The following is a 24,513-nucleotide window of genomic DNA, read 5'->3' on the forward strand; positions in this document are numbered from 1 at the left end:
AATAGAAATAAGCATAATATCACTTTCTCAAACATATTTCAGTAGCCTGAAGATCATACTGTGCTTTAGTTCAGTCATTCACCATATTAGACAAAAGTGTGATTTGCTGTTTGGTTTTCCACAGAACAAAGTTCAAGAGGTGAATTTCCTCAGTCTAAAAAGTGGCACAATCCCACCTCTAGTCTGGTAGAAATACAACCCAGCCAGCCTTGAATGATACTCAGATTGTTTGTTCCTCTTCTTTCTAATGTAGAAAAAAGAAAATAGAAAATTGCTCCAGGCTGAAAGATACAAGTATAACTAGATTCAGTAGGATGCTAAAGCTTAACGCTGATCCTGGATCAGCACTCTAAATGTGAAAAGTGTGAAAGCAATTTTAATGCATCAGAACTCTTTTCTTTCTAAAGCAGGGCCTGTTTGTAAAATGTGTGTAATGTTATAGGATATCAGCTTTTATGAAAGGAATTCCCAAGCCCTGTTTTGGAAACCCCACACTACACTGTACTATATACACACCTTTTTCACTGCATTAAAAGGCCCATATGGGAAACTGAAATGTCCTATTCTTTTTATTTTAAATAAAAGAGGTTGCTGTGGTATGTAAAGATTGTTGAAGTTTCAAAGCGTACTTCACTTGTGAGTCCATGTATGGAAGCTACATTTAAAAAACAACCTGTTTTGAATTCACTGTTTTTGTGACGTAAAGCATACCATCACATTTACATTTATCTGCCTTTCCAGCCTACAGTTGTGTAGTTCCGCCCTGTTTAATTTCACACTGAAGGTATAAAGAGTGTTTCTGCCTGGACTGTATTTTGAAAGAATCATGATACAGGGCAGCCAATCAGAATAGGCTCATTAACATGAACCTGAAAGGACAGAGAGGTTGGAAAATGGTCATGTAAAAATGTTTTTGGTACGTAAAATCATACGTTATAAGCGGACCTCAGAGGGAAAAATATATAGACTAAAGTAGGATATGGGCCCTTTAACTAATTAGCAAGCTTCTTGTGTGCTGAAACTGATGTGTAGAAAAAGAAAAGACAAAAATATATAGAACAGTTGCCAGGACTGGAAAGGTGAAGACCATTTTGTGCCTCTGGTTTCCACATCAGAGTTTGCTGTTGTGGCCACCAGAGGCCACTACTGAACCATTAAAAAGTCAAAAGATGTCTCAAAAGACTCATCAATGGTCTGAACTGCAGCTGTTGGTTACATGTGGACACACACATCAGTGATATTTTGGTAAACCCAGTGAGTGGCATAATACATTTTGAAGAAGGGATGGATGAAGGCGAGAAAAATCCATTTCAGCTGACAGCAACAACTCACTCTCGTTCTTTTGCCTTTGTTTGTCCCAAAACCCAAACTGGTGCTTCAGATTATTTTAAAAGGAGAAGAAATTAAGAAGTTGAAGTGAAATGAAACCTTTTCTTTCTGGAAATGTAATTTCTGTGTGGGTCATGTTTACAAAACTAAGGTGTGCTTTGGTGTAAAGTGGCATTCACTTTGGTGTAAGAAGCAGAACGACACAAGCATGTCAGGTATGCAAGATGTTCCTTTCTCATAGAGTAACACTCCTCAGGAAACATGAGCCTGAACTTTATTAATGCAAACTTGCGTGACATCCATAGTGAATTTTACTGATATTGCCCTGGCTGAGTAGGCTGTGTACACTCTTCTTTAGTACAGGCAGTGGTTCTGTATGGAACCGTTAACATTCCAATGACCATTTGAATGTATAAATGGTTCTTCTCTATGATGGAGAACCAGTTACATATGGTTTGTTCCAGAACCCTTTTAAAACAGTTCTATATAACACCAAAAAGAGTTCCAATGTTGTTTTTCAGTATAAATAAACCCTTTTTGGTAAGAGTGATGCTCAATGAGTTTGATCCATACAAACTCTACAAACAAAAATGTAGGATTCAAAATTCTCACCAAAAATAGCCTTTCATTTTTGGTATGGAATTTGTTTCTCCTTTGCCCATTCCTCTTCCATGTTCAACTAAAATACACAGTTATAATCCTGCAAACAGCACAGAAATCTTTTTCTTACAAGAAACAAGAGGGAGGGTGTAGCTAAAGAATAAATAAAAGACTAATGAATCCACTCCCTTTTCCTTTAAACCACTAATGTGATGGATTTTTGCTAAAATAAACAAATCCAACACTGGGACTGGAAGAAACTAAAATAGCTTTTACCATTATAAAGTAATTAAAGCGTTTCTCTTCAGGGATTCTCTCCAGCCTTCTGGAGAGGCTGTTGTCTTTATCAGATACGCTGCTTCTCCAGTTACAGTAAACTCTAATCTGGCAACTGTTCTCAATTTCACAGTTGGGCACAATTGGTTTAGTATTACACAGCAAGAAAACTTTGTTCCTATGCCCAATCTGGCAACCCAGTCAGCCTCTCCCTATCGGTGTGTTGAACATAGGGAGTTGTCCAGTGTCCCATTTCTTCACACGCTAATTCATTACCCTAAGCAGCTTCATTTCAACATGTTGTAAAGTTACACGCTGCCCACAATCTGGCCATCAGACTCACCTCCAAGTTTTGGTGTATCCATGGTAGCGCATAAGCTACACTGGTGAAAATCCCTGGGTTGTTGAGCTTTCCACAGCCCTGAGACCAGCTTGCTGCTCCCACCAATTTCCACACCGAGCCCCCACAAGCCAGTGGCCCACCACTGTCCCCCTGCAAAGAATGGAGAGCAACATACATTGTATTGCCAAATTTATTCACTCACCCATCCAAGTAATTGAATTGAGGTGTTCCAATCACTTCCGTGGCCACAGGTGTATAAAACCAAGCACCTAGGCATGCAGACTGCTTCTACAGACCTTTGTGAAAGAATGGGTCGCTCTCAGGGGCTCAGTGAATTCCAGCATGGTACCATGATTGGATGCCATGTGTGCAACAAGTCCAGTCGTGAAATTTCCTCACTACTAAATAATCCACAGTCAACTGTCAGTGGTATTATAAAGTGGAAGAGATTGCGAACGACAGCAACTCAGCCACGAAGTGGTAGGTCACGTAAAATGACAGCGGGGTCAGCGGATGCTGAGGGGCATTGTGCGCAGAGTCAATCACTACAAACCTCCAAACTTCATGTGGTCTACAGATTAGCTCAAGAACAGTGTAGAGAGCTTCATGGAATGGGTTTCCACGGCCGAGCATCTGCATCCAAGCCATACGTCACCAAGCACAATGCAAAGTGTTGAATGCAGTGGTGTAAAACGCTGCCACTGAACACTGAGATGTGTTCTCTGGAGTGATGAATCACGCTTCTCCATCTGGCAATCCAATGGATGAGTCTGGGTTTGGTGGTTGCCAGGAGACAGTACTTGTCTGACTGCATTGTGATAAGTATAAAGTTTGGTGGAGGGGGGATTATGGTGTGCTTGTTTTTCAGGAGTTGGGCTCGACCCCTTAGTTCCATTGAAAGGAACTCTTAATGCTTCAGCAGACCAAGAGATTTTGGACAATTTTATGCTCTCAACTTTGTGGGAACAGTTTGGGGGTGGTCCCTTCCTGTTCCAACATGACTGTGCACCAGTGCACAAAGCAAGGTCCATTAAGACACAGAGTGTCTGGCCTGCACAGAGTCCTGACCTCAACCCAATAGAACACCTTTGGGATGAATTAGAGCGGAGACTGCGAGCCAGGCCTTCTCGGCCAACATCAGTGTCTGACCTCTCAAAAGCGTTTCTGGACGAATGGTCAAAAATTCCCATAAACACACTCCTTAGCTTTGTGGAAAGCCTTCCCAGAAGAGTTGAAGTTATAGCTGCAAAGCGTGGGCCGACATCATATTAAACCCTATAGTTTATGAATGGGAAGTTCATATGCATGTGAAGGCAGACGAGCAAATGCTTTTGGCAATATAGTGTAGATAGATGTACAAGTGCACAAGTGGTTCAGTTACTTCAATAAGCAGTGACCTATTTTGGAGGTATTGAATACAACTTCTTCAGTTACAATATGCAATATATAAAATATTATAGTTCTTATAGCCTTTATTGGAATAGCTTAAATTCCCTTCAACCCAAAATGAATCTGTTGTCCAAAATGTTTGAGGTTAAAGTTGCACTGGAGTTAAAAGGCTTATGTTGTTTATACCTCACCATTGAGCAGTGCGCAAACTACGATATGCCTAAATCATCACACTAAATTACTCTGCATTGCTAAAACAATAGTAGGCTGGTAGGATCCATCATGAATCCTGTTGTCTTTTGTCATAGGTAACAGGAGATCATACAATTTCAGAAACCACATAAGCAAGTCTATTTGAGATTACTGAATATGTCTATGCTGCTTGAGTTGAGTGTGTGATGTTTTATGCATGCCGTTTGCACTAAAAATGGTAGGATACCATTCTTTTCCAGTGCTGACTCTGAAACCTTCACTATCAGTCAATCCTAAAACCGATCCAGAATTTATTCGACTAAGTTCTAAAATGAACTAATTTTTATTGAAGTACTTCACTTAAGAACGGCATCTGAAAGTAGACCATCACACTCCAACTACTGAAACTCTGTACTTCCCCACAGGAAGACATACACTGCTAACACCACATCACACATTGTGTGTGTTGTTACAGGATCGATTTGTTACAGGACTGCACTGGATTCATTTCTTTTTCCCCTCTGATATCCAGTCCAGCATCTTCTGCATATTTCAGCCTAATAAATGGTGTCCGACCTGTGCCAGCTCTGTTTTTCACAATGCTAATTAGCCATCATACTCTTTCATCGTAACTACGTAACCCTCAGAACAGAGAAGAAATAAACAAGACAATTAAAACAGTGCCTCTTTGACAGCAGTGTAATTTGGTATAAATTAATGTATAGTCACAGACTTCAAGAATTTGCTTCTTATGTCTCTAATAGAGCCACCTTAACCACATATAATGCGTTTAAAACTATATCTTCCTCTGTACAGATAATCTTGTACAGAGGTTGCAAGGATGTGTGCTACCTGCAACAGCTGACTGCATGACTTTGTGAATATGAGGCTGAAGGTCCCCATACTGAAGAAGAGAGAACCACAAGCTCACCTAAACAGGCCTGACTCAATTAGCATTAGCTGTTTATAATTTTAATCAGCATCTCTGGCTCTGTGTTCAGAGAAAAGGTCGGGAGAGTGACTTTTAAATGACATTCACTGTGGTTTGCTATTTCATTCTAAATGAAGCTGCACGATTTTTGCCCCTGCCAACAAGTTTGCACAATCTGAAGCGATTTCCCAGGTTTGGAGCTCAACTGATGATGTTGATGATGATCTAGTGTGAGAGTAGAAATGAGTGTGAGATGATCTAGTGTGAGAGTAGAAATGAGTCAACATTTAGCCATATGATTGAGCTCCGGAGTGATCAAAGGCAGTCTGATATTTTCACACAATTGATATAATTCAAAATGTCATGGCTCCTGTAGTGTAGTGATGCATAGTACTGTAAATGAACGAGTGATTCAGGCAACAGGCACGGACACGGGACCAGTTTAACTGCATGATTGTGGGGAAGATCTGGAGTTTTGAGTGCTTTTCAGATATGAAACCTGTCATGTGCTGCACTCTCGTTTTGCCTGATCATCTTTTGCCTTATCATCTGACCGTGCTCTTACGACAAAATACAGGAAATTCTGTTATAAAAGGACGTTAAGTGTTATATCTGTTAGGAATTTAAAGTTGTGTAGTGTAGATCTAGCTTACTGAAATGACTACTGGGCTTTCCCTTGTACTTTCTAGTACACATTTGTATGGGTTATAAAGAGTAGTGAAGTTTTTCTAGCGCATGATAAGTAGTTCCATAATAGTTAGAGAGAAGTAATTCCTCAGTCGTAATGGATTACTTTTTTGGAGTAACGTCCCCGACATGCACACCCATTCTTGATCATACCTGGCATGTGTCAGCTCCTTCCTTCAGATATCCAGCACAGATGTTCCATGGTGAGAGCCCAGTCTTTCTGCAATCTCTAGTGGGGAGGAGAGGAACCTGTGCCGAGTGCAGGGACACACTCACCTCTCCTAAACACATACAAAAACAAATACAGAACTTACATACACTTTCACCTTCCACCTAAACTTAGTAACTGGATCAAAAGTTCAAAAGTATACAACTTTGATTGCTGTACTAACCAAGTAGTGACACTTTTAAAGACAATGTGAATCGGAAATCATAACATTTTTCTGGTTCATAATTTTGCTTGCATGCTATGTTACGGGGGAAAGATGTTAGGGTTAGATTAGGTTAGGGTTAGATTAGAGTTAGGTTAGAGTTAGTGTTAGAAGAAAAAAAGCCCTGTGCTTTGACCAAAGGTTACATGAAAACATGAATTTGTCTTTTAAATCATAACAGTAACTGGGCTTAATATGGTCTTAATAAGGGACGTGAATTAGCAAAGTAAAACAAACCATTTTGATTTTCAGTTGACTTGAAGCTTTTATTCATCTTTGCAAGTCTGAAAAGCACTAACCCTCAAAAGCTGCTGCTATTCTCAGTGATGACAAAAGCAAGTTGTTATTACTTCTCATGTCTTTAAAATTCTATATAATTCTACAACCCCAACTCCAAAAAGTAGGGACACTGTAACAGATGTGTTGCTGCCATCAGGTTATAAATGAGTTAATTTTTTTCATGAAATGGTAAAAACTTTCAACATCTGGTATGTGTTCTGTGTCCTATTGGGAATAAAGTATGGGTCTGTGAGATTTGCAAATCATTGCAATCTGTTTTATTTACATTTATTGTATTTATTTACCCAGCTTTTTTACCCAGGAATTGGGGTTGTATTAAAAACAACTTTCAGTCAACACCACATTTGTGTTTGGAAGTATAAGGGGAGATATTTTATTATTATTTGGATGTGATTGTTGTTGTCCATATTGTTACTGTTACTAATCTTATTTTGCGACTAGACAAGTATTTACATTCGTTCAATGTTTTGGACATCTGAACAGAAAAAAGACAAGTGCAGTTGATACAGAATGTAAATCAAATGTAATTGATTGTTACTATGCCATTTTTATTTTATTATGTTTTTGTGGAATTTTATTAGTCCTCAAGTAACTAAATATAATTACATTTGAATAATTATGTAATGTAAATTCAATTTACAGCAAAGAACAGTTATAACTCTAGACTTTTAAGGGTCAACACAGCATTTTACAGTCAGATCTGGTGTAAGTCTGAACTGAACACAGCTCTCTAGCCAGAAATCAAACTTTGACAGCTTCAGCTCACCTCCACTCTCTGTGGCCCCCCAGCCTGATATCCAGCACATGGATCCAGGTGTAAAGGTTTCACCGTAGTTAGGCAGGCAGATGGGCTGCACCTGACCTGAGGGACAAAAAAAGAAAAGACTTATTTAAGATCAAAGATGTATTTCATATCATTGCCTCTGACTTGTTGACAAAATCTCTGTGATGGACTCAAAGATTGACAACCAAGAGGATGAACTTATTCAGCAGGCTGTAATTCTTACAGAGCTCAGTATAACAGCATTGATTTGCTTACTTAATGTGGGTGTGTAGAAAATTGACAATACATGCAATTTAAGCAGGGGCGCCCAAACTTTTCCACACAGCTGTCTCTCTGTCTGTAATATTACACAGTGAGAACTGGAAGTTACTCTACTAGAAATTATATCTGTGCCGGGCGACTGAACAGTACACACAATGTAAATCTCTGAAAACATATAGCAGTACGCCCACATTAACAGACTTAATGGACACTTCTTCAAAGTGATAATATGTTGGAAAAATGATCAGGTCTGCACAGTTTCCCTTCGTCTCACCTCTAGTTTGCTTCTTTAATTACACAATGAAGCTATATTGCTAATGGACTGCAATTACTGCAAATCCAGTGATCATCACTTTTAACTGTGCTGAGTTGCTAAGTAATCTCAAATAGACTTGTTTAAATAATTTTGTATGTTTTACTGGTATCTATAAAAATAAACAACAGTGCAGAGAACATGCAGGCTTCAGGATGGCTGCTACTACTGTTTTAAGCTTTGCTTCTTTGAGTACAGTGTAGTCATTGCAAGACAGACTTAAAGTTCCAGAACGAGAATTCAGTTAAAAAAAGAGAAGCAAACTCTCACCACTGAACGTGAGTGGCTGTGTTAGCTGGATAAGCGCGATATCATAGCGAAGGCCCTCTGGGTGATATGAGCCATGGTAGAGGATCTTCGCCACAGAAAGATCACTTGCCCCACTCACAGGCTGGTCTATGAGGCCCACACGCACTGACCATAAAGATGGATTAGCAAATCTGAAATAAAAGAGACAACAGGCATTAAATAGTGGTTCATAGTATTGTGGATATGTTGCACATCTCTGTAGATGAAAGATATGAGGCACAGAGAGGGGAAAGGAGAATGTCTTATATCAGCATTATTAGACAGCTATTAATATTTAGGCTTATCAGTCACTAAGTATGATATTAAAAGATAGAGTAGTTAAGAAAGTGAGCAAGAGGGACCACCATATTGACTCTAACATTTTAAGGGGTGAAGTACTACAATTATTGTAGTCCTAAACAATTCTTTTACTCTTTTATTGTTTCTGTGATGGAACAAAACAGAAATAAGCACTCAGTGATGTGAATCATGAATCATAATGCATTTTCTTTATGTACTGTGTAGTATTTCTAATTGAAACAGGGAGGCTGTCTGAGCTCGCTGAGTGTTGTCCATTTTCTCTGAACAGCTCTCAGATGTTAATTACTAGAGCAAGACAAAGGTGAAAAAGAACATTCAATGATGGTGTATGTGCATTAAAAAACATGAATTCTGATCTGATTGTGATCATTAAGGTTGCATGGCCATGAATTGGATATGCCAGATTAGAGCAAAAAAATTCTATCACTGTGTAAAAGAAGCATCATGCTTCATGCCAATATGAACATTAATGTTATTTCCAGTTAAAATGAAAGAAAACTGAAAGTATCACCAGTAAGATATTAGGTTTGAGGGTCTTATTTAAGCAATTATGGTAATGGCGGCTCTTTTATAGCAAATATTTATTCTTTTGTATGTGTGTTTGTTTATAGCTCACCCGTATACACAGTGTGCAGCAGTGACTATCCACTGGTGGGTTATCAGCGATCCTCCACACAAGTACTGGTTCTGGTACTGTAAGCTGACCTGCCAGGGGTGCTGACCAGGGACAGCTACATTTCCCCCCACAATGCGGCTCCTCAGACCAGGTCTGGTACCACACTCTATTAATACAAGATTGTCATTAAATACAAATGCACTTCTCTTAAAGGAATAGTTTGGCAAAAAGTCAAATTTTTCCTTTATACCAAATCTATAAAATTTGTCATAATATGTTTACTGTCTGAAGTTCACTTAGTTTTGCACTAGAGCTACAAAGCTAGTGTAGTTAACAAACAATTTCAAACAGACTGGTTTATGTGGTTTCTGACACAATATGGGTAAAAGTAAGTGGACACCCTTTCTAAACATTCAGTTTAGGTGTTTCAGCCACATCCATTGCTAACAGATGTATATAATCAAGTACATAGCCATGCAGTCTCCATAGACAAACACTGGCAGTACAGACACACTGCAAAATCTTGTGGAAAACATTTCCAGAGTCGTGGAGGCTGTTATGGCTGCAAAGAGGGGACAAACTCCATATTAACACCCATTGTTTAGAAATGAGATGTCCAACAAACTCACATGGTGTGATGGTCAGCTATCTATGTACTTTTGGCCATACAGTGTATCTATACGGACAAAAGTACAGACAAAATTCAGGCTTCAAGATGACTGTTAGTACTGTTTTTTGGCTTTCTAGCATACTTTTGTCCATTTTCATTGACAACAAAGATCACCATCTACAGAAAAGTTTATAAACATCACCTGTTAGCTAATTAGCTTTGTCGCTCCAGTGCTAAATGAAAGAAGAATTTAAAGGGAAAATTGTACAAATTTCATTATTTGTAGAATTATTTACTGCTGGGATAGGCTCCAGCACCCCCCGCGACCCTGACAGAGTAGCGGCTTAGAAAATGGATGGATGGATGGATGTATGTAGAATTATTTCTTTAAGCAGATCTGAGATAACATTTTATAGAAAACAGACAAGAGACATAGTACACAAGTATGAGAACAGGCAAGCACATGCACAAATAATGTCATATACACTGATCAGGCATAACATTACGAAGAACAGGGTAAAGGGGGGGTCTCAAAGTATTCAGAGAAACAGATGTAAAACAGATTGTAGAACTACAAAGTGCGCCTATATAGTAAGTGGAGCTGATAAAATGGACAATGAGTGTAGAAACAAGGAGGTGCTCATGATGTTATGCCTGATCGGTTTAAGCTTGACTCACCTATACATTTTAGCACTGTGACCAGCCCAGACCTGCACTGAACATTCCTGGAGAAACAGAAACCTTATTTTTGGAACAGTTTAGGGACTAATTTACTAACCATTTTTGCAAGGGCAACAGCCATATAGCAAAAGTGAAAGTTTTTTGTTAAAAGAAAAGGTAAATCTATGTGAAATCATCAAAGAGCTTTAGACAGACCATCTTAGATAGATAATATGCAACAGTGCTGTTGTGGGTAATCAAAAGAGTCAAAAGAATTCCTGGTGGACCAGAATGGTTTTGGGCCGGTTACTGTAAGCTAATGTATAAACTAACACATATATGCTCACGAATATGCTATATTCAAATGTATATCTGTAGTAATTTAGGTGATAAACCAGCACCCTCACCTCCAGTGGTCCAGCCATGGTTTACTGTTTGTAAGTGAGCCTCACACAGTGGACAGAGTTTAGATGAAGCTGAAGTTAGATTCTTATTCTCAAGTCCTGTTCCACCATGAAATAACTGTTACATTCAGATGCTAGTGAGGATGCAAGCATGTAACTGCTGCACTATTTAAGGTGGACCAGAAATTCAAATAGGCAGAACATCAGGCTTCAGAGATTAGAGTGTTAAATTCAGTGCAACATTGTGAACTTTATTTCAAGTCTTGCCTTTGATAGACGAAATAAGGATTTGAAAAGTAGGTTTTAACCACTAATAAAGCAGAAACATTTATTCCTCTAAGACTAATAGCTGCAACATGTTTACCACTTTTTAAGCCTCTATATCTCAGAAACTTAGGTTTCTGTTTTAATATTTTGATATTATTTTTTCACATCATTAAACAAATCTGAGGCAGTCAGTCTTCTTTTTCTGAAACCTGGTGATCAGAGACAGTTTCCTCATAAGTGAATAACTACAGTTAGTTATTACCCCAAAAAATACAACATGAACACTAATTTACTGTAGTCAGGTGTAACGTGCTCAACAAACCAGCAACCTAATCTGTAACACAACAAGGGACTTCAGATCTGGTGCATAATCCTTAAATTGCATTTGTTTACTTTAACAACAAGAGGTCAGTGTCTGTAGGAATCTGCACCTTAAAGAGTTATTGAAACATATAGGAACCTTACGGAGGTGCAAAGCTAGTAATGTATTGTGGTGTACAAGGCTTACCTGAGGTAGGTGGGGTTGTGGACTTTAAAGGATGACTGAAGGGTTGAAAAGTGACTGTTGAGTGTCACTATCTTCTTCTGAAAGACTGACTCCACAGAAGAGAGGGGGATTGAAGAGGAATTCACATAGCTGTAGAGAGAGAAAGTCGTTTGTGAATGCACTATTAAAGAAAAGGATGTTAGAAAAGAAAGGTGCAATGCCAAAGAATGGTGTTTCCCAGGCCTGGTCCTGGAGGCCACTATCCTATATATTAATTTTATTTTTCATCTTAATGCTTTCCCTGTTTTAATCCACCCACTCAGTAAGTGATTGATAACGGTCTAATCAGCTGGATCAGGTGTGTTGGGAGCAGAGAAAACCCTGAAACGTGCAGAGAAGTGGGTACTCCAGAACACAGTTAAGAAACACTGTCATAGAAGAACTTCCAAGGAACTACTTTGGATTTCCTACAGAGCCTCTGAATGGCATGGTTTGTTAAGAACCATTTTTTTTCTGCAAGATGTAAAAGTGAGATGTGTGTGAAGAACTTTCTTTAAAGAACGTCTGCGTGATGTAAGTTGAATATGCGTGATGAAGTTTATATACCAACTGTAGTTTTTTTCTAGAATCTCATGTCTATGTCAAAAACTATTTAGAAACCTTTATTTTTTACAGTGTGAAAAAGGGGAACCAAAAAAGACATCGTAACAATAGCAGACCCCATTTTGGCGCTATATAGAACCCTTCTCAACAAAGTTTTATATAGAACCATCTACAACACATTCTTTATCAATCTCCAGAACCCTTTCATGATGCAAAGAACTCTTGCAAAGGGTTCTTTGAGTGTTGGAGTTTCTCTATAGAACTGTTTACTAAAGAACCCTTGAAGAGCCATAATGTTTAAATGTGTAGCCTTTTAATTGAGATTTAGTTCTGTCAAAACATGTTTATACACTATTACTTCATCATTTTAATATATGACTGAAAACAGTAGAGAATAAGCAATGGACTCTTACAATCCCTAATGCACTGCAATATTAGCCTATTGGAGAGAAAACCCACAATGAACTGTGATGTATGTGAGGGAACGTGACTGTTTTCTCACAGAACTGTAGTCTTAACAGTGTACAACATTGTTTATTTGTATCACAAATTCTTTTCCCTATAATAGCGTTCGATAGTGCTCCTGATTTTACAGTATAGGGAATAGTGATTCTAAAGTTCCTAAACATAGTGTGTATACACACAGTCTTTATTTTTCTCTGCTCTTTACATAGTCTTGTGTCATTCCATGTTTATATCCTAGCCTAGCCTTGTTTATTTGTGTCCCTTGTTTTCTACACTGAGTAAAAATATGAACGCAACACTTTTGCTTTTGCTCCCATTTTTCGAGAGCTGAACTCAAAGATCTAAAGATCCAACTTTTTCTATGTACACAAAATGCCTTTTTCTCTCAAATATTGTTCACAAGTTTGTCTAAAACTGTGTCAGTGAGCACTTCTCCTTTGCCGAGATAATCCATCCACCTTACAGGTGTGGAATATCAAGATGCTGATTAGACAGCATGATTATTGCACAGGTGTGCCTTAGGCTGGCCACAATAAAAGGCCATATAAAATATTGCTGAAACTCATGAAAGCCACGCTGAAGACGAGAACCGTTAGGAATAAAACCTGATGGCTTTGCTTCCTAACGGGAATTGGCTTGATGGTTGCCGTTAGAGACCATTAGGATACGAACAACTGTATATGGAATCAGTCCCAGAACACCTGATTAAATTATTTGAATCCCTTACACTGTGATATCAACCCAGAACACCATTAGCAACTATTGAAAACCGCCAGGGACCGACAGACACATTTAATGGGTTCTATGACTTTTTTCAACATTAAATGTACATTAAATGTAACTCTCTTGCCGTGTTATGTGTGAAAAATGGATTAAGTGATGATGTCGCTCAGCACAAGCAGCCAAACGTTAACGTGTAATCTAGTTAGATGTCGTGAGAAGGGAAAATTCTGCAGACCGGAGACCTAAAATGATCATAAGCACAAAACACTGAAGACAAACAGTTTCCATCAGGAACGAAGTGGCTTTGGAATAACTTTTTATGAACAAGCAAAGTTTAGGTGGAAACAGTGTTTGTATAAACTCAGAAAAAGACACGTGCCAGTCAGACCTGCATATGTGCACATATTTCTATAATGTGTTCATGTTTTACCCACAAAGTCAGGAAGACCATGCTCCATCAGTTCACTAATGCTTTTATGTGTGATGGTCAGTCAGTGTTTGCATGAATTCTGTCCTGCTTTACCTGCCAGAGGGACCTAAGCATGTACATATAAGCAAGTACACATGCACACACAAAACAAAAGGAACGACAGATTTCACACAATGTAGTGGAGAAAAAATAAGGTATGTGAATTTGAAATGTAGAGGAGTAAAAGTAATATATATATATATATATATATATATATATATATATATATATACAGTTATAATAATGTATTGATCTGAAATAAGGAATTAGGTGATATTTAACACAACTTCAAAATATCTTCCCATTTCCACGTGCCTGAACAGTATGTAATGCCTTTTTTCACTTTCCTTCAAACCATTGGCTGAATAATTGGCTGCATAAAATGAGAGACAGGTCATTCACACTTGTGACTGGCCAATGCAAATTTTGATTGACAGTCCATCTGTTATATGATTGACCGTTGCAAGAAATGATTGACAGTGTCTCCGCCCATTCGTTATGCCCACTGGTTCTCCGGGCTACAGACACATATACTTCAACTGGCTTACAGTAGCATTTGGCAAGCTAGCCTGTTTTGTCTGTGTTATTGATTACTCCAAACGTTGAAAGAGCATGGACTATAGGAATTTGGGGCTGAGTTTTAGAGGAAACGTATTGTTTGTTTGTGGAGGATCCAGCCCCAAAAGTCTAACAAGTTGTTACACTATGCTAATAAACTTGACTACAAGACAATGTTTTTAATTAGGTTGAATGTGATGCGCCAAGATTCTGTAAAACTTCGCACCCTGTACCTCTGCCTCACTTAAAGAATAAAAAGCTTCGTCTTTCTTACTGTGAGAACATAATCAACCCCTTTAATATAACTCAGTCATTCTCATGAGCTGTCTGAGGCTGTCTGGAGCACTGTAATCAATCAGACAGAAGGTCAATCAAGAGTGCTTTGCTAACTAATCTGTTTTCAAGAAACTGCAGCCAGCAACGCACGACTAGCCAGAGTTCCTGACTGCAGAGAAACAGTAATGAACTGAGACTGCAGTGAATGTGGAAAAAAAGAAAAGCTAGGAGAAAAGGCTTGATGATGGTTAAAATAAACATCTTGACCTACTTGTGGAGTGCGTGTTTTTGCTGGGATGATTTTCCCCTTCATTTAATAGCAGACTGATTTTAATAGGATTAACTAAGCAGTTAATGGGGGCGCAGGGTATAAAGGGAACCATATTGCACCCACATGCTGTGGTGGGCTGGGAAAAATCACACACACACCCACAATCTACACACAACCTAGGAAAGCACAAGGCAAAGAGAGAGGATGAAAGTCTGTGATGCAATAAAAGGAATCCCTGTTTAGATCCAGGAGATGATGTGTCCTTAAAAACAAAGCATAAATAGAAAGAACAGCAGGAGCAGAGGTAGATCAAACAACAAAATGGGAAATACATGGCGAGACTGCACATGTATAGAGGTCTCACAGCTGGGGGTACAGTGTAACTGACAACTTTGGGTGGTGAAAGCCCTCAAGGGTTTTAGATTAAAATATTTGCTTTGGTGTACAATTTTAAATAACTAAATGAATTTTAAGTAATAATGAGTAATATATAACAAAACAAACAGTTTGAGACCGAATGTGACATCTGTATTAAAGATACAATATCATGCAAAAATCACAGAGGATATAATAATAATAATAATAATAATAATAATAAATAGGAGAGGAGAGGAGCCCACAGACCCATTTGCACCCAGCCCAGAAATCTATGTAATGCTGATATGTATACATCGCTGCTGTCGGAAGAAAAAAAAAGTTGAGTGACTCATTAATTTAAAAATGGATGATGTGATTCTTTGAAAAGCAGTTGCTGAAGGTGTCCTACAATGTTTTTGTTTACAACATGGACTAAAAATGAACATGATGCTACATTATTAGACAGTTTTATATCCTTCATTTGAAAGGATGATCAACTTGTATATACATTACATTTGCAATAATAATAATAATGAGGTATTACACGTGAACCTGAAAATGTAAAAAATTCACAATAATGGAAAATGGTATTACATTATCATTCCAGACATTTTATTATGTTGTCACTTTATACTTTGTGATAAATTATTAAGTAAGTTACTACATTATTGGGTCTTTATTACACTTTTGCCCAAGTCAATGCAGAACATTAAATTATATAAAATCATTTTATAAATATTAAATTTCTCTAAATTATTACCTTTTTGGGTTCTATAATGCACAAACCTGCACAAGTCTTCTCAAACAATAATGATCTGAAACACATCGGCCACCTTTTGAGAGAATACTTTACCAAAAAGATGACTGTGCTGGATTGGTCTGTTTAAAATAAATGCCACTTGGTTTGACATGTTTCCTAACACAAGCACACAAATAATGGCACAAATGTACAGATACTTTTTGGGACATCTGTATGTACTATAGCAGTTTGTTTTATTCCAGTCTGATATAATAGATCTCCGATTGTATAACTTTGATCCAGGAAATTTTACTGCAGTGTAAAGTTTAGTTGCTAATCCAACAAACCAGATCCAGGTAATCAAAGTCTATCATCTGAATATCAGAGCCAGGAGTAAATGTTAAAGCCTAGGCCTCAATATAAAGGCCTGGGTTTGTGCAGCTTGGCTGAGGGATTATAGGCTTCTTTTCAGGTGTTTGCTGTCCTGCTGTTGTACCTGTTGTAGCCGAGCTGTTTGCAGGCAGAAAACCCCAGAGTAGAGCTCCAGTTCTCCCAGCACACTGTCCTCCATACACCATTACTGCGGATCTGCAGGACAGAGTGCTTTCCACTTAGCCTCACTGAGAGAGAGAGAGAGAGAGAGAGAGAGAGAGAGAGTAAGTGTGTATGTAGGCACATATTAGTTTAATAGCAGTTACTGCATAACTTATAGTAGTTACCGAATAATATGTTTCAAGATTGATAGCTGAATAAAGCTGGTATTAAAGCTAATATTAATGTGTTTTTGTAAATTTATTCTTTATTCAGTTTGCATTTATAGCCATCATATAACTCGTGCAGCAAAAATGTGACAACCAACTGACATCAGGAAGGTTTGAGATGTAAAACATTCAAGATACATTATAATACATTGTTTGTATTGTTATCTCTTAAAGGAATACACCGTCTGCTGCAACTGTTATGTATATTTGAAAGAATCATTTTTCTGTATTTAGACAGAACAGCTGCTGATCGGAAAAACACAGTTGTTTTAGTCACTTAAAATCAGTGTAACTCAGAATCATAACAAATTTTTCTTCCTTTCACATTTCACATTTACAAGTAAAACATGGTTCAGGGAATGTCTCGCAGCTGGGAGGGGTTGGAATATCATGAAACATGATATTAATCATTAATATTATGTTGCCCTTCCCATGGGTGCACAGTGATGTAATCAAACCTCAGAAGACATTTTCAGGTTGAGGAAGTCACTATATTTCAATGAAAGATTACAGGAAAACAATTTATCATGATGTGTTATCATGTATACTAAAAACAGTTGATTTTAATTTAAGGTTGACTTTTTTTATTTGGGTCCTTCGTTAAATTCCTCATATTTGTCACACTCATATCAGTTTCATAATAGTCACCAAATTATTTATTATTATGTACTGAATAATAAGCATTAAAATGACTTACTGATTAATAAGATTGTGGTGTAGAGGGTTAATATATTCACTCTCAGTTTCTGTGTTTGCACTCACCACAGTTGAGTTCGTCCTCTCCCTGGCCACAGTCTTTGACTCCATCACAGAGAGCAGACGTCTTGATACACTGAGCTGAAGACAAACAGTGAAATTTTCCAGAGCAGCTCAGGCCCACTGTGAAAAGAGACCGACAGATACAGTCACATAGACATCACGACTCATTCAGTCCTGCTTCCATTCTTTCACTTTTTTCTCATATAGAGCACCAGTCAGTAGTTGGAACATGTCTACTTATAGAAGGTTGTTCTTATTTTTACTGTTTTACAACTTTTACAATGATAGTGAAGTCAAAACTATGACATAGCACAAATATACAAGAACCAAACTACCTTCATGTAGCTTTACATACTTTGGCTTTTCAGACCATCTGACTTTTCTAGCTGCTGAAAAATACTTTAAAGTTTTGGATTTAAAAATAAATTAAGACATACGCATCAACTTAATGGTTTATTTTAGAAACAAATTTCAAGCTTTTAAGCCTAATTGGCAGGTTTACTAAGAGAAGCACTAATTACAGACAGTCTGTCAACACTTTGCGCTTGTGGGGGTGACCAATTTCATGAGTTATCTACTAGGAATCTGTAAACCATGAAACCATGCAAATGAACATAGGTGCAATATTGTATTCAGTGCTCCTGAGCAATGTAAACCCCTGTTTGACTTTCATGCTTATAGTGTGAAAGCCTGTTTGCACCAGATAGGAGAAACCGTTTTATCCTGCTCTGATTTTGGTTCAAAATTCAGTTCAATGACTGACTTTTTTGAGATTTTGACTTGATACGCACAATCAGTATTTATGATCCGTTTTGATGACCTGGAAAAAGTGGTTAATAATAATAATCCTCATTTTGTGCTTTGAGTGGGAAATTCCTATAAATACATATGCAATGTGGCAAAATTGCAACCCCTTTGAACTTATTATGGGCACTGAAAGGTCGCTGCACCTATTTAGTAAATCCTCATTGCCCCTGTGTAAAATAACAGCTTATAAATCGGCTTTTAGACCAAAATGTCTCAAACATACATTTGCTCAGGTATGTCCAAAATTTAACAGTAAAAATTAACTGCTGTAAAAGATTTTAACATATTTTAGCTCATCTTTGACATAAAATTCTGTCACACCTCAGAATTAGCAGAATTAGAATGAACTGTAAACAGCATTTAGTCTTAGCTAAGCGCAGCCCGCTCCTAAAGTGCAGGATCATGCTGCTTAACCACAGGGCGTAGCTCATGAAATATTTGTGCTAAGATATTTAAGATGTCTCACAACAGGAAGGCAAGACATTCAGATTAACACACATACATGTGAACTCACCTCCCAGACCAATGGCTAGAATCACACTCACTGCTACTAACACACCAACAGTTATCAGCAGAGCCAACAACCTGCGTGGTATATATGGCCAGCACAGAGAGCTAGAGTCTGATAGGTCTTCTTGAGAGAGAGAGGGAGAGAGAGAGAGAATGAAATCAATCTGAGAAGGAATTACAACTTAAACACTGATAAGACAACACTTAACACTGTAAATAGCCCCTGTCATTGCTGTTTTCAGTCCAAAAATCTATATAACATACTTGCGTTTCCAGTCATAACAACCATTAAATATGAATGATTAATTATTCAGTACCGAGAAAAGAAAAAACATATATTTAACAGACAAATTACACAAAAGCCTCAAAATTTAATATAATATTCAATGTTTCAGTGTTTAGAGTGTTCTCCCTTTTCCTTTATTACATGGGAGTCCTCCATTAAGTTCTTCAAATAATTTTGCAGGGATGTTTTCTCACACTTCCAAAATTCAGTCTTATAAGTTGGTAAATATTTTCTGCTCACAATTCCATAACCTTATTCAGCAGTCCATAAAATTTCATTCTACTTCTCAGATGTCCAGTTCTGGTGTTCTAGTGCAAAATGTTTTTTTTCTGTTTCCTTTTCCCAGTAACAGCTTCTTATCAGCTACACATCCTTACAGACTCATAGTGTTCAGTTGTCTTCTCACAGTAAAGGATGGACAGAAACACCTGTGGATTTTTTTTTCAGATCTGATTCAAGAGTGCAACTTGATTTTCTCCTCTCTCTCGAAGCTTTGAAAGCTTTAAGTTCTGTGTATCTCATAGTGACTCTTTTGGTGGTTCACGATTTCTTACATGGTCAGTTGGACTCCATTAGGATAATGCATGTAAAAAATGTATATATTCTTTTAAAAAACGTCTTAAGTTTAACTGCCCAAATTGTAGATATGGGCATTTTCAGATGAGTAGCTATTTTTTGTAGAACACCCTGACTTATGAAGTTCAACACACTTTTCACTTATTTGAATTGTGTTCTCGTGTCTTTCATTTGTTGAAGAAAGACTAAAGGAATTAGACCTCATACACTTATTAAAACAGGAATTCACGGATGGCTTCTTGAACATTTCTTGAACATTTCTAGACTTCTGATGAACCTAAAAAAGTAAAATATAAATGGAAAAAATGCTTCAGTTACATTGTGTGTGTTAGACTGTTTGGGAGTGCCAATAATTGAGAAATTGAGGCATGTGGGTTTTTAAAAATATATTTCTTGATGAGGAATTTTTTTTCTCTGAATTCATTTACCTCAATTAAAGATTGGATTTTTCTCATGTTTTCAGTATGAGATTAGGCTAATTCAGCATTTCACTAATTTACATTTTGAGCTGCATCCTTAAATTGTTTAGTCCAAGGCCTTCTGACATGAAGAAAGCAGTCTCACATTTCTTTTTGAAAAATATGTTTTTACATGGGTGTTTGACCATTACATTTCAGACTGTTTTAAAAGCTGTCTTCATTGAAACTGCTAGCCAACAAAAAGAAGTCAAGATAGATATAGGCTTATTTTTTACTAATCATAGTATTCATTATCAGTGGTGGACAGTAACTACGTAAATGTAATTCGTTACTGTACCTAAGTAGTTTTTTTTCGTGTATCTGTACTTTACTTTCAAAGTCTAATATCTTACTTTTTACTGTGCTACATTTTGAGAAATCTGTCATTCCTTTTGTTTTTTGTGTGTATAAAAATGTAACATGTCAAAACAAAAGAAGCGCAAAGCAAGAACACCAATCAGAGCTCAGCAACTTTGCTTGGTTGTAAAAGTGATTTCAGAGCCACTCGGTTCTCCCTGATGGAAACTCTTTACATTCTGTGTTTTGTGCCTATGATCATTTTAATAGACGTCAGCATCACTAATTAATGACATTCTATTAAAAGACTGGTTTACCAAGTGAGACACTGGAGGATTTTCACCTAAAATGAGTTCATGAAACATCAGAGCCATAATTAATCTTTTAGCACTTTTACTTTCGACACTTAAGTACATTTGAAGGCAAATACTTTTGTACTTTTACTCAAGTTGAGGTCTAGAGTAAGGACTTCTACTTTTACTGGAGTAATATTTTACCTTGGGTATCTCTACTTTAACTCAAGTACATGATTTGTGTACTTCATCCACCTCTGCTAATTTTGGATGGAACAACAACTTAGCAAGATAGGCTCAACTCTGGCAGTTCCTGAGATGAAAACATGGTGATGTTATCAGTATGCTATGTAAGACTCTGCTCCTAGACTATGATAGTATCTGGATTCCTCAACTGTCAATCTGTGAAGCCTTCAAAATCTGTAAAGATTTCATAGCATGGTTAATAATTACTCTCTATAGTTAGGTAAAATCTCATTTTATTCCAAATATTAATTTAATTTGAGGACATTTTACTTATATTAGATGCCAAGCTGGTGTGCAGCACTGACATCATCTTGTGATACTTATATGCACAACTGATCTTCATAGTTATTGAAGTTGACTTGATAATTTAATCAAACTGCAGAGCATACACTGATAACAGGAGGGGGCCAAGTATGGATCCCTGTGGAACACCATAAACATAATTATGCCTTTTGGAGACATGGTCAGTTGTTGTGACCTGCCTCACAATACACTGAGCTCTTATCATATTTATACTAACATATCACCATTATAGGCCTCCAACAGTAGTCTCTTGTAGTCAAGGACGTACCTTTCATTTTCACTATGATACACTCCACAACAGTAATCACAGGTTATCTAAATACTTCTGTCCAATGACAGGCTGGTTTATTTTTTGTGCTTCTTTATATTTAATATTTCATTTTAATGATAAAATCTTATCCCCTGTTCATATTACTCTTGTGTTATTGTTTTGCTCCAGTGTTGACCAGAGGAGAATGGTTTCCCATTTTAGGATACAGTACAAAGAGTAAAGATCACTCTACATACCATGGATGAAGGGCTGCACTTTGATGACAGACATTCTGGAGCTGTGTGGGTTCTGGATAGAGTGTATTTTGTAGATTGGGAGAGGGGCAGATGTGTTGTCTGGCCAGCCAATAGGCACATGGGGGTCCTGGGTGTTGGGGTCAAAGAGGTTGGGAGGTCTGAAGCCTTTTGGACTGCTGAAGGGGCTCACGTTTAAAATTGTGGGGGTCTCGATGGTCGGGAGGTCTTCCTCACTTTCCGTTTCTGCCTCAACATGGCCTGATTCTGCATCCTCCTCAGCCTGGAGTATGCGAATGTTTGTGTGAATGTGTAAATATGTGATGGGTGTGTAAATGAGAAAGAAAATCAAAAACATTAATATCATGAGGCAACAGTATTTGCACCATAGAGTGCTTAGTGTGCTGTAGAATGGTTTCATATTCCGTTAGGTCGTTAAACAACCAAACAATCATCAGACCTAACGACTCCCATGGGATGGCTGCCCTAGTGCATTTCAAATAGCAGTGTTTGTGTAAATTCAAGCTTTTAGAAGCTCACAATATATAGTTTATTGGTCACAGAGGTGCTGATTCAACCATGTGGTAATTTTTGAAGTCATAATGTATCGACGTTTAGCACGTTTTCATCGTTAAGTGTCTTGCCTATTCAATGAGCTTTGCTTGCGAACACTGAACCTTTTTGCTAATGTAGTTTGTTCTTGACACAGTGCTGCTTTGAAAACTCATTGCTGATGGTCAGAGCTCCTTTCCACACTCTTAAATAAAGGTTCCTAAATGGTTCTTAGTACAGATATACAGTTCAAGGACAAACCTTCCATTTGTGTAGGACTTTTACACAGTGTGAAGGTTCTTTAAACCTTGAAATGGTTCATTACCCTTTGACATCTCATTTACAAAATATGGCTTTTTAAAGAAGCATCAATTGAAATCTTGTTTAGGGAACCAAAATGTAGTAGTTTTTTTTAACCCTGTAGTTCTACTAATTAGCATTCAAACTAATATGACCTAGTAATATTACATGGGATTAGTACAAGAAATAGGATTATCCCCATTTGAGAACATATGGGGTCAAAAAGGCCTACAATTTTTTAAATGCAAATTTTAGTAAAACGCATAGTTTCAAATATTGCATGCAGAAACATTGCAGAAAGTAATCATTTGTATGTATTATAGAAATGTAAGAACAAAAATATATCGGAAAACAAAGATAAACATTTCACACCATAAATAAACATGTCTAGGGGATTTAACATGGAACCCATTTTAAAGCATCCATACTGTGTAAAAACTGAAGTTTACTTGTTTTTTTCCACAGTAAAACAGTTTGATGTAATACGTAAACACTGATAAAGTTTCCAAACATACTATCCACCCCCTGGTCCATATGGTCCATATATGAAAGCTAACCGGCAACAAAAGTCTGTTTTGAATGTTTTGAAAACTCACACATTTACATATATCCACCTATGAAGAACAATGCAGGGTAGTCACTAAGAACAGATTGCATTTACATACATCAGTCTTAAACTGACAAAAACAGTCTGTTTAATTCTAAGGAATAAACAGAGACTGGAAATGGCCACGTAAAGTCGAATTATATAGAAAACAAGATGGAAATAAAATATGGGGCCTTTAAATAAAATATCATTCTTTCAATTCAGTTCAGTCACTCTGCAAGAGGTTAAACTCAATACCTAAAGATGATTAAGAACATGCTGGAACAAACATTTTAAAGATTAATTTCTAAAAAAAAAAATATTAAAGAACAGTTTTGAATTTTTTAATCTGTTCACAGAAATCCATGACATGACCTAGCAGGCCCTATGTGAAATCGTATGGAATGACCCACAAATATACAGTAACCACAGTAAATTTTCCTCACCTTATCTACAGTGTTCTCTCCTGCTGTTGCAGGCACCTCTTCCTCTCCAGCTTTCCTCTCAGGGGAAGCCATGTCTTCCTTCTCATCGTTTCATCTCTGCCTCTCAGTGGAAAAAACAGTCCATGGAGAGACCAGACAGTGATGGCACAAAAGGTCCACAATGACACTAGCAAGCTGAGTGAAAGCTGATGTACAGACGTGTGAAGCAGCCTGACTGACTGACACAAATCAGGAAATCAACAGCTGAAAGACTGGCTGATTCAAACTGTCTTCAGTCAACAAATCGACTGGCTAAGGCTGATTAATTTGACACAGATCTATCCAGCCTCGATTTCCAAGAGTGCTGGGAGACAGGTTTGATGAGAAAAATCCCACAAATAAAACTATACTAAACAGCTGAACTAAAGGTTTGCTAAGAATTTACCATTTCAGTAATAAAGTTACAGTTAACATGAGGTTAAGCCAAGTGTCTGGTTATTTTTCAGAATGACTCAATGACTCAACTCATTCTCTCTCTCTCTCTCTCTCTCTCTCTGACACCTGATCAGGTGAGTATTCTATCGTGCTGCTACAGCTGTGGATCAGATCTCCTGCAGTGTGTTTCCTTGAGTACTAACATTACGGAGCAATCACTGAGGGAGGGGGAGACACCAGCCTACTACCAGGGAAGGAGGTCAAGCATGAAAAGGTCAGTACACGAGGCTGCAGGTCACCAGCTTACTGCATGTTCATCCTTTTTTAACTTTATCTGCATAATGTATTACAACAGTGCACTTACTGCCAAAGTTACTAAATGACAAAACTGTATTGATGTAACATTTTATCCATGTGTCAAGAACTTTGCATTCAACACAAGTACATTTCATGCATGATTTTTTC

The 24,513-nt window shown here is 37.5% G+C and overlaps 1 protein-coding gene across 1 annotated transcript; it reads right to left on the reverse strand.

The window, feature by feature from the left end:
- Positions 1-93: 93 nt before the first annotated feature.
- On the reverse strand, positions 94-23,759 carry LOC108428206 (transmembrane protease serine 3). The gene is given in 13 exon segments (XM_037543178.1): positions 94-244; positions 2,549-2,698; positions 5,901-6,028; positions 7,245-7,340; positions 8,107-8,276; positions 9,062-9,227; positions 10,350-10,396; positions 11,511-11,639; positions 16,447-16,570; positions 17,474-17,590; positions 18,792-18,911; positions 21,745-22,033; positions 23,635-23,759. Coding segments are annotated over 13 exon segments (1,632 nt in total). The 5' UTR covers positions 23,707-23,759; the 3' UTR covers positions 94-220.
- Between the last annotated feature and the right edge of the window lie 754 nt (positions 23,760-24,513).

The sequence above is a fragment of the Pygocentrus nattereri genome, chromosome 12 (genome assembly GCF_015220715.1).
Source record: "Pygocentrus nattereri isolate fPygNat1 chromosome 12, fPygNat1.pri, whole genome shotgun sequence".
Lineage (NCBI taxonomy): Eukaryota > Metazoa > Chordata > Actinopteri > Characiformes > Serrasalmidae > Pygocentrus > Pygocentrus nattereri.